At 40.9% G+C, this 15,354-nt stretch overlaps 1 protein-coding gene across 1 annotated transcript in view; it reads right to left on the reverse strand.

Moving 5' to 3' along the window:
• Window positions 1-15,354, reverse strand: part of GRAMD1C (GRAM domain containing 1C) — a 49,767-nt gene that overhangs the window by 12,163 nt on the left and 22,250 nt on the right. The window contains exons 6-8 of the mRNA XM_058045497.1: window positions 9,358-9,476; window positions 8,030-8,150; window positions 4,088-4,247 (exon numbers count right to left, since the gene is read on the reverse strand). Coding sequence (XP_057901480.1) covers window positions 4,088-4,247; window positions 8,030-8,150; window positions 9,358-9,476 — 400 coding nt within the window. The remainder of the gene's footprint in view (window positions 1-4,087; window positions 4,248-8,029; window positions 8,151-9,357; window positions 9,477-15,354) is intronic.

Below are 15,354 nucleotides of genomic sequence, written 5' to 3' on the forward strand. Positions count from 1 at the left end.
TGCTCTCCAAGAAAACTTTAAACTTTCTGGACAATGATTCTGGAAGGTGCATGTGTGTATACATGCTGTGAGTTCCACATCTGTAGCAGGATACACCAGGAACTTGACAAGCTTCGAGTCACTTCCATCTGGGCTTCTCAAAATCTATTTGTAAAAATTCTAATGAAGCAGCGAGCACAAACAGTAGCATAGCAATGAATAAGCATACACTTTACACCCTTGTCATTTGAACAGAACAGGCAGCCTTAACCACTTATCTCTGCTACAAGTGAAGGTGCATGTTTGTCTACGGTTTCATTTCACACAGGTAAACTTTGCCTTTGTTTTTCACACCAGTAGGGCAACACAAAGCATTTTACCCTAAGAATGGCTTGGAATGCTCTTTATTAACAAAGTATTTTGTGTAAATAGAGAGATATCAGTTTAACTCCCTCACTTTGAGAGCTGTTCTAACCCCTCAGCAACATATAATTATCAACACTAACTTTCTCAACCTGAATACATTTATAGCTAAATTGGAGCTGTCTGCTAAAAGAACATGAGATTATTCTGACTTTAGGTAAGGATCACTAGGGACCCAAAAACACAGAAGTAAGCATATTACCCAGAGTGTTCTGATTCAGCCTAACAACAGCAGGTCTATTCCCTCCCCCACTACTACTTTGCACTTCCTAAGGTCATTTTCATCACTGCAAAGCAAGCTGCAAAATAATATTTGAATATAATACCATTATGCAGCAGAGATGGTAAAGGTTTAAAGACATCTGTAGTGCAAAAAAAGAGACAGAAAATGGGGGGGGAATGGGGCAGTAAGAAAACCACTGTTATTAAAATTCCCCTCAACAAGGAACAGCAAAAAGCTAAACATACCACACGCAAATTAAGAAAGCCGAACTGATAAGAGCACAGGCTATCAAACAAATTAGTAAGAAGGCTGATTTTCCACTCCACAGAGTTGGGGGAGGATCAGGATTTTAAAAAGAATGTATGCAAATCTTGGCACTGTTGAACATTTCTATACCGTTTGGGATAGGGAAAAATTACAGGCTGCATGAAAGATATGTAGGTAGAAGCTTTTAACCAAATACACCTGAAATCGAGTGAATAAAACCAATTCCTAGAAGTGAACATGTTCCAGACATCATCTATTTAAAGACTGTACCAGCAGTATTAACCATTTTCAGAGAACTCTCCTATACTTGAAGTACAGAATCATCTTGGGGAACTACTAAGTAAGTATTGCACAATGCTAGCTTTTTCCAGTTCACAAGATAAAAGAACCTCACCAATTTTTGCCTTCAGGTGACTTAAACATATATCCTCCAAACACCAAAATAAAGAATTTTGTTTTTCAACAAAGTATATCCTTTCAGCATTTTGATTAAAATGCCAATAAGATAACAGGGCTATTCTTCCTTACATACAATGTATATCCAAAATTTTGTATTGGGGGGAAGAGGAGGACAACTAATACAGGGCTGAACCTAATTTCAACTGTCCTGTATTTTAAATAGAGGAATGCCCTCTACACCAGTATCTGCAAGCAGTCAAGCCTCTGCTGTGCCCATCTTGCAGCACCATGATGCAGGCAGTTATGCTCTCCTGCAGGTCACACATTTAAGGTGGTTATTACTACACATAGAAACAACACAGTAAGTCTGTCATGTTACACAAGGAGAGCAGAAATGTGTGATCTCCCTGCATACAGTAGAGCCTTCTAGCAGAAAATACTGTTTTCCCTATATCCTGCTTCCCCCTTCTTACTTTGAAGTACTTCATGCCAAACATGGTCATGGAAAACGGACAAACAAACAAACTATACTAAAGAGTCTTGAGGAAATCATAAAGATCTCCTGGCTCTGGGTTAGAAACATGTATTCTATGCTTGAACTAAAATCTGTTTTCTGAAATTCAGAATTCAGGCCACAGATATTAATGTTTAGCTTAGCCAAAAGTTTGTCATGGCTCAGGATTTACACTCTGATTTTTGAAACTGAACAAAAACACCAAAATGCAGGTCAATAGGCCAGTGGTGCACAGTGGGATGCAGACCCCCATCCCCAAGGTGAGAACTGCTTAGGACAAGGGAATTATTGCTGTGAAGAACAACAGTCTTGAGCTTGCCCCTCACCTTATTTGCCAGGACACCTCCATGGGCAGCCTGAGTATGAGCCAGAGGACACAAGAGAAATTAATCGCATGGGTAAACCTTTGCCATGTAGGAAAGCTAGTTTCATTTGCGTGAAGGAATTCACCTTGTAAGAGTGTGGGGCAACTGCAACAGAAAACAGACAGAGAAACAGAAGAAAAAAATTCTAAGCATGAAGATTCTGAGAGAAAAGATTAATGTTGTGAGTCTAGAAAATCCTGCTCCGAACAAAAAAAGACTAGTCTTAGGGAACGGAAGAAAAATAAGAAAGGCAGCATGAAATCAGTTGTTTTTTATTAAAGAGGTATCTCCAGTTTAACATGCTCTATTTATTCAACATCATTAATGCAGGCATGACAGGGAATATTTACTGCTATTGTTTAGGCACTAGCAGCAGGAAATACAACAGGACTACTTTTTAATCAGTTTAACTGGAGACCTTCGCCATAAAAAATAAAATTCAGAGACAGAAGAGAGATGTAGTAATAGAAAAATAGGAAAGCTGCAAAATATCTAAAACATCCAAAAGCCAGAACATTCTGCTGCTCTAAGAGATACACCTGTGAAAGAATAAATTAATTTTTGAAGCTTGTTAAGTGTGCAGGAGTATGGCATAAACAACAGCCTCTTTAAGTAGGTATATTTACAAAAATGATAATGCCTGACATACATTGAGTTGAATCTGAACTCAAGCCAACAGAGAAGCAGTATGAGGGAGCAACAGCAAAGTTAACTGAATATAACCATATCCCCAGGCAAAAATCACAACTTGAAGGCAGCCAACTCAAATTGTAACTCTGAAAGCTTTCCTGCATACCTCAACAATTTCCCCTGTGACAACACCTGCAAACAACTTCAGTTGTCAGCTCTGAAAACAACAAGTCACAAAATTTCTCAGTGAGATTAAGAACTGCCTTCAATTAACTAAACTGTTCTATTCCTGCCAACAAGTGATGAAGTAAGTTCTCTTTGCACATGAAAGAAATATACAGCTGCTACTGAGCACAGTACTACTCTTGGGGTTTTCTGTCTTTTTTTTCTCACCACCATATAACCTTGGAACCAATACAGGTTGTGCACACTTCACATTAAAAGCATTTACAGAACCCAAGATTCAGATATTACAGAATATCCACCAAAGTTCAATGAGCTGTCTGAACAACTACAGCCCTTTGGCACAGAAAACCTCCCCAGGGCAAGTGAAAATCTCATCACAGAAAGTGAGAACTTGTCAGGGGCTACTGTGGAACCACAGGACAAGCACCCACAAATCTCAGCACAAGCACCCACAAATCTCAGCACAAGTCTGTCATCCAGGTACCTGTGCTGCTTCTATCTTGTACTGGGTAATGAGATATGAGGTTGGTATATTAGGATCCACTGTTAGCACAGAGAGTGAAAGCTGCTGTAAGATATCCACTAAGGTTTTTCGTTTTCAGATCAGACTCAGAGCATGCACTATACTCTCCTGAAACCTTGGGCTTTCAGTAAGCTCCTCAGTTTACTCCACCAATAACAATGAAGCCCATAAGCCTTAAGCAAGTACAAGAAGGGGGTTGGGGGAAACTTTCAGAAACTTAAGTACAGCCTGAAACGTTTCTCCTCAGTTTCCAAGAAATACAAACAAATGAAAGAAACATCTTTGAAATTAGCACCACCCCATTGTCAAGAAACTTTTAGTTTAAGCTGTTGGCAACTCTCTACCCACCAAAAGAGAGAAAGAAAACCACAATTTCTTTGTTTTCATTCTAAACACCCAACAACATTTTCCCCTCACAGAAACAAAGATTAAAAAATGCTTTTGCTGCAATTCTGTGACACAAATAAGCAAACAACTTCCGAAAGATCAGAAAGTTCTCTAACTTTCTCCACAAGTGAGATGGAACACCAAAGTCATGTTGTTTTCCAGATCTCAACTGTTAAGAAAGAGATTTATACCTTCTTCACTATCTGAAGCACTGCTCTTCTCTGGAAGATTTTCATTCTCGTTAAGGTCCAAAGACTTTTCTAAAGACCTGCTTCTGACTAGCTTAGCAGGTTTTCTTTCTGAAGATGGAAGAGGACTCTTTATTTGCTTCTCACTTGAGGACTCCTCCACCTGAAACAACCAAGAGCAGAAAAAAATACCAGCAATCAGAGACCATTAAAAAAAAAAAAAAAAAACAAAAAACAGAGAAAGTTACTATAAAAGAAGACAGCCATACAAAGTAAGCCACAAGTTCTATCTGCTCAATTACCACACAGTCAAGCACTAATTTCCCTCTTGTTCCTCCACCCCAGCCAACCTCTCTTCCCTTTATTTAAATATTTCACTAAACTCTGGCAACAAGAAACAGACTTACTTGTACGTACTGACGGTACCAAGAGCTCCCTTAAATGGGACAGTCCTCTTGCACCCATCTGCACAGTTTGGACCCCTTCCCTGCTTCAACACCAGCATTGATAAATTAATTAACCTTACACAGATTTACTTTACATTCATCAGGTTAGTTTTTCCTAGCAGTTTAGCAAGGGTCCAACAACCCAGAGGGGAAGCACAACGAAACAGGCAGGGTGCCCCTCTTTCAGCAAAATTAGATTAACCCAATTACATATTTGAAAAGTTTTTATTTTGTAGGATACCATCACCCTTTGAAAAAAGAGGTTTTACAATACTGTCTAGAGCCATCCTACTTATAAAATATTACTTCTCACAAACAAAGCAATGGAGTATCATTTGCCATCTCCAATATGTAAGCAAGAAGGAAATCCCTCTGAACATCAGTCACTGAATCAATGATGCAGCTCTTCACCTTAAACAAGAACTGTCAGTTAAGCACGTATGCCATTGCACACTTAAATAAGTAAATCAACAGGGAAACTATATGGACAAAGTTTGTGTATCTAAAAATGCCACCCAAAAAGTTTGGCTACCAGCTTTGAATCAGTTTTCATTCTAATCCTCTCCTCAAGGCCCCACTGCCACCAGTGGAACATGCGGGATGAAGAGCAGCACAGCCCTGGAAGAGCAGTGTGTGGACCACAGTAAATATGATCAGGCCTCCTCAGTTGAGTTGTTCTGACTCATCTGCAAAACCATCACCCCTAAAGAGTATTCAGCATTGACTCAAGAAAGCAAAAGCATCCACTGCTTGAACAATCATCATGTACTTCCTGTACTTCTTGGGTATTTTAAAAAATAAAACCCTGCTACTTTTCTTGTGCAACCAAGGGCTATTAGGTGTGGGTGGCTGGAAAACAGAGACAGGCATAAATCTGACTGCAGTATAAGCAGACAAAAGTACTCCTTCGGGGTCAAAAAAATATAAAGGAAGACGGAATCAGAAAAACACATCAGTTAACAAATGCTCCTATTGAGAGAAGTTGCCATGTAAGTTATACTCAGTCACATAACAGGATCTAGGACAGAACCAACATTAAATGTCAAAATACCAATACAGATGGATGAAGTCCAAAAGGAGCTAGTCGCAACAGAACAGCCTAAAAATTGACACTCAGATCCAGCACAAACCCAAGGAACTCTCATAGCATTTTGACAACAATCACAATCTAGTGAAGTAAGGCTCTCAACAGCAGCATAAGAGCAGCCCACTATGGCACAAGCAGAGCAGGGAAGCCCGGCTCAAGTAATTAGACAAAAGCAACAGCTCTTAGAAAAAAAAAAAAGCTTTTCATGTTGTCATGGAAGAAGAGATTCAAGCTGGGGCTTTTATAATAACTGATTGAGTTTAACACAGATTTCATGGGGGTTTGGGTTGGTTTGTATTTTTTTCCACACTAAAGAGTAAAGATTTTAAGATCTGTCAGCTGGAATTAGAGATATATAATTTATTGCCAATTATACACTTCTCTCCTGAGCTAGTCCAGTAGTGCTAAGCTCTGTGCCAAGGGCTTTTTGGTTTTCAGCCTGTGAACAGCAAGATCTGGGACTGGAAGGCCTCCCTATAAAGGGAGGAGGGAAGATGATGGTTGCAAAAACAGGCAACAAGGTGGCTCCCACACTCACATGTACTGAGAGGGCAGGTAAGCCACGTAAACTTGTGTCAATCAACACAAGACAGCCATTAACAATATTTTTTTCAAGATGGGCATAATACTAGACCTCCACTATTCAGATCTTCATCTTAGGAGAGCTTTGGGCCTTACTTTGTCTATCAGAGCAGTAAAGGGAATTTAAGCCTGTTTCCCTCCAGTCTTTGGAAGGTGATTAAGTGTGCTTTGTGTCATCACTGTGATGACTTCTGATAAATACATTCTAAGCACTACTGCCTCCTCCGACTGCCCTTGTGGTTCTACAAAATATGCTGCAATCCTGGGGCTGTGGAGACAGCATGGATATTCTTGAGTAATGCCAAGTGACACATACAGCTAAACAAAATCATTGTGCACTTTAGCTACCCTGAAACAGTAAACAGTTTAGTTACACATTTATCAAGACTGCAGTTTAACGCTACCATTAAAAGACTTCAAAAGCAGTTTATTCAAGGCAGAACACTGGCACTTTTGCAGACCAAATCCCCAGGCATTCCTCCTTACCAAGATGCCAAATCAGATTTAGCACCTGCAAGAGACATCTTGGGGTGTGGCTTCTTTTCCAGGCACAGCAATTATCTTTAAATGGCTTGTTCTTGCGCAAGTAAGATTTACAAGTGCAAACTAAGGCTACCTGTGTAGATTTTTAGTTATCCCAAACAGTCCAAATTCCAACAGCATCCTCAGTACTCTCAGGCCTCCCCTACAACTCTCCAAAAATCTTGTTTCATACTGCTTGAGTGATGGAGTATGAAGAGTACCCATCACTCAAGCATCCATGCTTTTAACATCTGAGAAACCCCAATATTCTTTGCTGGATATGAATCTCTAGCCATCAACTTGGATTTTGGCAAAATTATTTAAATCCTACTTAACCTCCAGGTCAGTTTCAGCAAGTGACAAAAGCCAGAAGATTTAAAGGTAGGGTAGTAAAAACTATTAAAATAATCTCCTTTCTTCCTTCACATATTCTCCTAAGCAAAACTGGTAATTAAGTACCCAACCCTAGTGAAGCTTATAAAAAATGCATTAGCGGTTTATTTTCTTTTCCAAGACCTTTGGGACACCTAATAACCAAGAGAAAATATCTGCAACTTTTTAGGACTACAGCTGCACACAGGAGCCCCAGTAGCTGTGCTAGACACTGTGCCCATCTCATATCACTACTAATGCACTTGCTGCTCACACTAGCCAAACACATTCACAAATTCATACAACATGAGTGAACACGAGCGAGCATTCATGCTTGTTAGCTGCACTAACCCAAGGCATCAAGGTCAAGGTAAAATTCATCTTGATTATAGCAAGTGGAGGGGCTTTCCCCTTCCTTCTGAAGCATTAAAAAGGTTTCATATATTCACAACAGCAGACTGACCATTGAAGGCAAGGAAGACAAAGTGTAACTACCATTTAATAAGCCTTATATATAGGAGATACAATAAGAGAAGATATCATTTTAAATGACAAATAAGCACAAGCAAGAAAGCATTGGAAGTGAAAAAGGCATTACTTTCAAAAAGCACTTGGATAAAACACAAATATGGTCCCCTTGGGAGCTGGATAAGAAAAACCAAGAAGTTTTGTTTCTAAAGGGGAAAAAAAAAACAGACCAGGGCATAAGCCTCAGCATTGTAGCAAGGCTGCGCAGCGAATTAGTGACAGAGCACTGCTGAAGCTCATACCAACAATATTCTCTTACACAGAATTTCGCTCATTTTAAAATTTAAGAAACATTCTTGAGTTCTCAAAGACTTCCTTGGAAGTTACAATCTCCATTCAGCCTATGTTTGCAGACATACACGTTAAGCACATACACTTATCAGTAAGAAAGGCTGTGTCAGCACTTACTCCTGGCAACATGTGTCTGTTGAGTGACTCTCCTTCTGTTTGAAGTGTGGGCTCACGAACTAAACCAATCACTTTGGGTAGTTTTTCATCCCTTTCTCCAGAATCATCACAAATGCTGGATCTGTCCAAAGCAAAAAGAAGATATCTTTGGAGATCTAAGCACTGAGAAATCCAAGAAAGAGTCTCATGGGATTTTCGCATTGCAAAACATGGCTGTTCAGATAACATTAAAAACTACCAAGTCATTCTTCCTACATGCAGCTCACTAATATCAAGCCATCTTCCTCATTTCAGCCACCTCTTAGAACATTCAGCTTCTGATCATAAGGTTAATGACACCAAGAAAGTGAGTGCTGTGAGAAATGAGGAAACATACAGCTTTTACCTAGTTTGGAAAGAAAAAGCATTAAGAAAGTGTCAGAAATTAATTTTTTTCCTGCATAGCTTATTCCAAAGTTGCAACTTTCTAACAGAAAAAAACCCAAAACATAACAAAAAAAAATCCAAGCAAACCAAAAACAGAAACCAAACCAATCAAACAAAAAAAAAAAAAAACTCAAAAATACTTAATAGAACATCTTTTGAAGCCTGTAATGAACTCAAGACATTTTTCTCACAAACATACTCAGATAACACAGGATTAAAGAGTCAAATTACATTGTTCCATTTTGGAGAGTCATACTTATTTACACAGAGATATGTAAAGTGCTGTTATTAGATTGACACTGGCAGGTCATAAATCAGTTCACATTTGTTCAAAACAATCAAGGAAACTTCCAAACTCCACATCATTATTATTACAACTATTCTGGCTTGTTATATTATTTTTCCTGTTTCTTAATTCAAACTGAGGACAATACAAAAATAAGCTAAGACATCAGATATCGGGGGAACAAGGCAAAACAAGTATTTCAGTCTCCACAGAGGACAGGAAGAAAGAAAGCATCTGAACCATAATATAGGTCCATTGTATGCAAACCTTCCAAACTGTTGAAGGGCATAAAGGTGCTAGATGGACTAGGCACCATCATGCAAAAAGGCTCCTATTTAAGCTACCCTATGCTGGTCCCCAAGCCAATCTAGGGTTAGAACAAGATGTTCCTCTCTCCTCTTCTAAGGGGCCTCAGCTGCACTGCTACTATTTTAGCAAATTCACACAGTTAAGTTTTCATGCACACTCAGTCTATGCAGTTCAGACCTTTGCACCCTTATACTACAGGCTCAACCATTCTGGTAAGGCTACAGCAGCTCTTTAGAAACTGAGTTTCTAAGAAAGAGGACACTGCTTCTCCCCAGATGTTTCAATAGGCTGTTCAGCTTCTCCTTACCGAGACTGCCCGTTGTCTTCTGACGATGAGTGGAAGCTCTCCATCTCCTCGCTGTTCAGGCCCAGCTCAGAGCCATAGCTCTGGTGCACCAGCTGCCAGAATTCCTGCTTGGTCAGCCTCTGAAACAAAGCAGGCTAGTCAAGAACCACAGTATGGAACAGTAAGGCACTGGAGGAAAAACGGCAACAAGTTTGTATTACACCACAGCCTTTAACCTCAATTCTGACAAGGACCGAAAGCATTCAGGTATCACGTTCCGAGATTGGGTTTCAGCATTTTGGGCAACTGTACTCCTGTCTACTCCACACTCCCACTGCTGTTCAACCAACCATACCAATGTAAGAAAAATCATCATTTTAAGAAAACACACACTTGTAGCCATTACTTGCTTCTTCACATGTCACCAATATTTTCATAGATACCTTCAAGGTACCTCCCTCTTGAACTTCACTTGATATGGCACAAGGTAAGTAATTACCTCTTTGATTCTGAACAAACTGCTTAATAGATACCCACCTGTTTCCTGAGGATGCTCAGAGTACTTTACAAATTGTGGGAGGCTAGCATTTCAGTCACTACACTGGTGTCTAGGTCAGCCAAATGTCCACTTCGCCAAGGTGGGACAGAAGGTCCTCACTTTGTACCACCAGCATCCTCTTAATGAAAAGTAGTTGCTTTTCCTCAGGATTACCTTGATTGAGGACTAGCTAAGTCTTCTCCTTCTCTACAATATCTCTATCCTGTTCCAAGAATTCCCACACCTACCGAGACATATTTAAGTTCTCTTAAATTGTCAGGAAAGCTTGGAGGTGAAAGTAGTATGACACACTCATATCTGCAAAGTAAGCAATGAGTTTCAAAGTCCACCTTAGCTGTAAAGGACTTGGGGGGGAGGGGGTGTGAAAAAAAAGAAAGAGAAAGAAAAGAAATCAAAGGTTTTTGTATTTAACAGAGCTCAGAGAGAAATACTAGCGATCTTAAAACAGGAGACACCACATTGGAAAATGTGCCTCGGCCACCATCCATATTGATCAAGGGAACAGAACTGTGCTAATGAGGCAGTAACACAAGTAGCGCTTACTATTTGCATGAAATGATGACATTAAATACCCATGCATTATTTAACAGGCCTTTAAATGATCCTCTCCACCCGCTTGCTTCACCTGAAGAGTGTTAGTTACAGCACCCGCAATTTTAGACAGGCACGGAGGAGCTGACCCGCCCTCAGGATGTAAATTCGCGCCCGCAGCAGCCCCGGCGCTGCCCGCGCCCCGTCCCGCTCCGCGACCCACCTGGCGCGTCCCGCGGGGCAGCGCCGCTGCCGGGCCGGCCCCGCTCCCGCCGGGAGCCGCCGCCGCGCTCCCACTTCCTGCTGGGCGGCGGCGCCGGGGCCGGGGCAGCGCCTTGCTCGGCTGCCGCCGCCCGCCCGGGGCGGGACAGAGCCAATCTCGGCCGCCGGGCCCCGCGGGGATCCCGCTGTCCCCACGCCCCCGCTGCGGCATCCCCGCGCTGCATCGCATCGCATGGCACGGGAACCGCTCCCCCCAGGGCCGGGACAAACAGCCCAACTCGGGGGACCAGGAAGGGTTCTTCCCTCGGGTATTTTCCAGCACAACACGGTTTCGGGCTTTTCAGAAAGCAGCTGGCAACAAGAACCCTATTGGCAGAGATCGGTTTCAAGGTATTTAATCCTAGCGAGGGCAAAGTAAACATTAAAACACAAAACACACAGCTATAAAGCAAGGGTCATAGCAGCCTCCCTCTGCACGCGGGTTTGTTCCACAGAGCAACGCAGTGCTGAAACACATGCATCCACTTACAGCTGGCCTTACTTTCCCCAGGCATTCTGTCTTCTGAAACAATAAACTCATAACCACAAACAACTGCCTACAGTTCTTATTAAATGGCCAAAACCAGGGGTGGGCATTACATGGTTTCAAAATACGATTGAGGTGAATCTTTAGCTAGCACACCTTCCAAGTAGGAATCAAAGGACAGAAATAAAGCCATTTTCATTTCTGTTGCCCAATATTGCCAATGCCTTGATTTCCAGTCATAATGGTACAGAGTTAACGTTGCTAATAATTTGGCCAGTATGTTCTTTCTATGGGCAAATCAGTCCGCCCTTTTACAGTCAGCTCAATAGTTCGAGGAAAGCAAAGAAGCTTTTCAGCTTCTATAAAGGAATCTATAAAGCTGTTTCCTGTTGTTTTGTAAAAGCAATGTTACAAACTTCTGCTTCTAAAACAGGATTCTTCCACTATGCTCAATTATTCCTAGCTCAGCTAGATATAGTAAGTTCTTAATGGTCACAAGCCAAGATCAAAGGAGACTTGCTTTATTGTATCAGAACCAGTCAGTTTTGAAAACAAAAAAAGGGCATAAATTTTCTGGGTCAGACTTCTGCTTCTGAGAGATGTCTTAGAGAAGCTCTGAAGCTTGAAAGGCAAAAGCTAAACATTCATTACTTTGCCCATTCAAGGTGATGGTCTACACCGCGTTTTCCCTCAGTTCCCTTTGTATACAAAAACAAAGGCTACAAGAAGCAGCTGGGATACACTTCTGTCTTTTCAAGCAGAGCACAGATCATCAATATTTTGCTTAATGCTAGACAAAGCAGTGTCATGGCACAAGCAATACTACAGAGTACCACCGACAGAAGCAAAGCTGATGATTTTTACCCTCTATGGATAAATGCAGAAATAAGAACAAGACCTGCCATACAGGTTGACTAAAGAGACAGCCTTCACCACACACCACACTTCTACCAGGCAACTCTGATACAGAACTCTGATTGTTTGCAGAATAGGGGAGGGAAACAGCAAACTCCCCCTCTAATTGCCTAAACATGAAGCTCAGAATCAAACCAAGTCTTCCTTCATCTCTCAAATTAATCTTGTTGTACACAAAGGTGCAAATAAACATCTCTCTTTTCACAACCTTCCCTAAGAAACTGCTGGGGAAGGCAGAACTGCTGTCCTGGAAGATGCTTGCCACAGGAAGCCCAGGTGATCAGAAATTCTGGTCCCTTCTCACACCTCTAGACTTACCTGCTACAATGTCTTCAGAGACAGGTGCAAATCTCTACCCAGCAAAGCATAAGAAGAACAATAGGAAAATAAATCCAACTCTAAGGCAGAGGACTCATGGGAATTGAGACCGATTAAGTTAAGATCTTGTTCCATTAGAAATAAGGAGCGCTGTGTTTGTTTGGGATTTGAATGACCTGCCTAATTACATTTTAATTTGTTCCTTCTCCCTTAAACTTGAAGGATATTCGACACCTGTAAGGTTTAGGAAAACAAAGCAAAACTGTGAATGGCACTGCTCTTATTGTCAATAGCAGCCATGAATAAATTCCTTGTGCCAATCTGGAAAGCCCACTGCAAAATAGGATTTTTGGCTGATTTTAGAAACTGAAGTATTATTGAAAGCTGCAGTGGATGTGGAAGCAGCTATCTGTTTTATCAAGACCGGTGTCATGTCTCTTCCAGACCTGCATTAATGATTCCTTATTTTCCATGATGCTGGATCATTTAAAACACAATGGCAAGGTAAAAGCCTACAAGACTCACTCTGCACATGTTTTGCAACAGGGATGGAAAAACAAATAAAGTGTAATTTTCCTTCAAAGAAAAAAAGTCTTTCCACGGACATTTAAAAATGAAAAAGCCTAAGAAAGACCCGTGTTAAGAAGAAAGTACCCATTGACTTGCAGAGGAACTAGAGTTGAAGGGCACCAAACACACTATAGTGTATTCTGAGCAAGGTCTGAAGAAGTTACGAGCTACAAAATTGTAACTGAGCTGAGGAGGACTGGGAGTCCTGTCAGAGCAGTGGTGCAAAGCTGGGGGGAAGCATCTTGATGGATGAAGTAAGTCTGGGCACAGAATAGCACATAACCATTTGCTGGTTCTCTTGCACAGTGCAGAACTTCTGACAGAAAGGCAGACTTGTCAAAACACTACTTGTTCAACCACCTAGGACATGCAATATTTGGGAGGTACAAGGCAGAATGGCCACCAGATGGAGATCTGGGAAAGGGTATGAGGCTGACCCCACCGACAAGTTCCACAGGTGGTGAAAGCTTAAGGTGAATCAGCTAATGCAGACAGGTCACTCCTCAGAGGTGAGACTTCATAGCACAAAATCTGTGCCCAGAAGTGCTGAGGAGGCCAGGGAGTAAAATTTACCTCTGTACAACCATGATTTGAAGCAAATGTAATTCCAGTCCCCTGGATCCAAATCCTGAAAACTGAGGATTCTTCACTGTCAGGTGGTGCAAACCAGCACTATGACACTCAAAGTAAGATTTGTACTTTTGATGACAACTTTATTTCATAATTTAACTGTTAGATGTCATCTCCAGGTCTAGAAGATGTGCTCCAGAATATAAACAAGCTATTCAAAGGCTTCAAAACATTTAGCTATTGGCAGAGGAAACATTAAAACCAGCTCCTTTTGGAACTGGTTCCAGAGTGACATTTGTTTTTTGTCAAAAGCCATACAAATTCTGATGGCATCCCTTTGATCACTGAAGCCAGGAACACCAAACTCCGCACACTCAGGTGCTGCGTACCATGGCAGGGCCTCAGGTGTATGGGACATTTTCCAAATGTATGCGGTTCCTGACATTGGAGTGGTGGGGAGAAAACATCAAAACTGCTCGAAAATACCAAGGGCTCTCTTTTAGTATTACTTCAGTAGACAGCTGCCATTCTAGTAGTGTCAGTGGATCCAGCTCCAGCAACTTCAGTTTCTACTTTCAACTTCACAGTGCCCCTCTATAGCTTTAGCTAGTAAAGAATATAAAGAAGGCTGACAGGTGACTCAAACACATTCTAGCAGAGAATCAGAAGTCATTACTATGTTTCAGAAGTAGGAGCTCAACCTCACAGAAATCCTGTTTCAATAATAGTTCTAAACATACTATATTAAAAAGCCCTAGATACACCTCATGACCATGCTCCATTTTACAACTAAGAAGCCCAAGCAGAAATTCTCATAAACAGGTTTACCTTTTAACATACTGCAGTGAGGATGAAAGCAAGCTAACAGCAAGATTTGACAGAAATAATAAGGATAGTTCCCAAGCTACTCTAATGCACTGGTTCCTAAAACCTGCTGGCTTAATTAATCTCATCTTGCATGCATTCCATGCCTCCTGTTTTCTTATCTGTCCTTTTGCTACTATTCTCAAGTGAAAATTTGATCCTAACATGACACTCATTTCAGTGTCAGAGAAGAAACACACAAGAAAAATTAATACTGAACAGCACAAAGCTTGTTACCTCTGTTCCAGTCCTAGGATAGGTTTGTATATCTGGATGTCCATACATTGACCCTCCAGCACCACAAACTAAATAAGTGAATAACATAAGTGCCATTTCTGACAAACTGCACAATGAAAGAAAGCAAGGTTACTTCCAGTTGCTCGTTTCTATCAAAAGGTGACAAAGTACATTGTGGCTGGATTCAAATCAATTAAATAGTATTTGATTTGAGAGACAAGGGATTTGCAAGAAACATTGGTTTTGCCTTAAATAGCACTTGCCTTTATTTGCAGTGCTCTTTGACAACAAGTGCCTCTAGTCTGCCCTAAAATTCATCCAACAAAAAGAAAAAAAGTGTAGCTACTATGTGTAAGTAGCAAAACAGCTTTAAACCTTTGGGGATCGTTGCAGTGTTATATATGGAGATTTTGGTGTGTAATTGCAACTGAATTGAAATATTTAAACAATGAGAGACAAGCAGGAAGGAACTGGTTTACAAAATTGTCTTTCTTACAAAAAATTGTCTTGTCTGTCTTTCATGATGTTCTGCAAATGTGTCAGTCTATTTTTAGAAAGATTAGCTTAAGTAGCCACAAATTGCAATATAAATCAAGCTAACCAGCCAAAGTTGCCAAAATACACTTCCATATCATACAGCCTGCTTTTATTGCATTTATGCAAGGTCAGCAGAGTTGTAATGAGTAGGCTGGCAAAGGTTCAGCTA

Source organism: Melospiza georgiana, chromosome 2, assembly GCF_028018845.1.
Source record: "Melospiza georgiana isolate bMelGeo1 chromosome 2, bMelGeo1.pri, whole genome shotgun sequence".
Taxonomy (NCBI): Eukaryota; Metazoa; Chordata; class Aves; order Passeriformes; family Passerellidae; genus Melospiza; species Melospiza georgiana.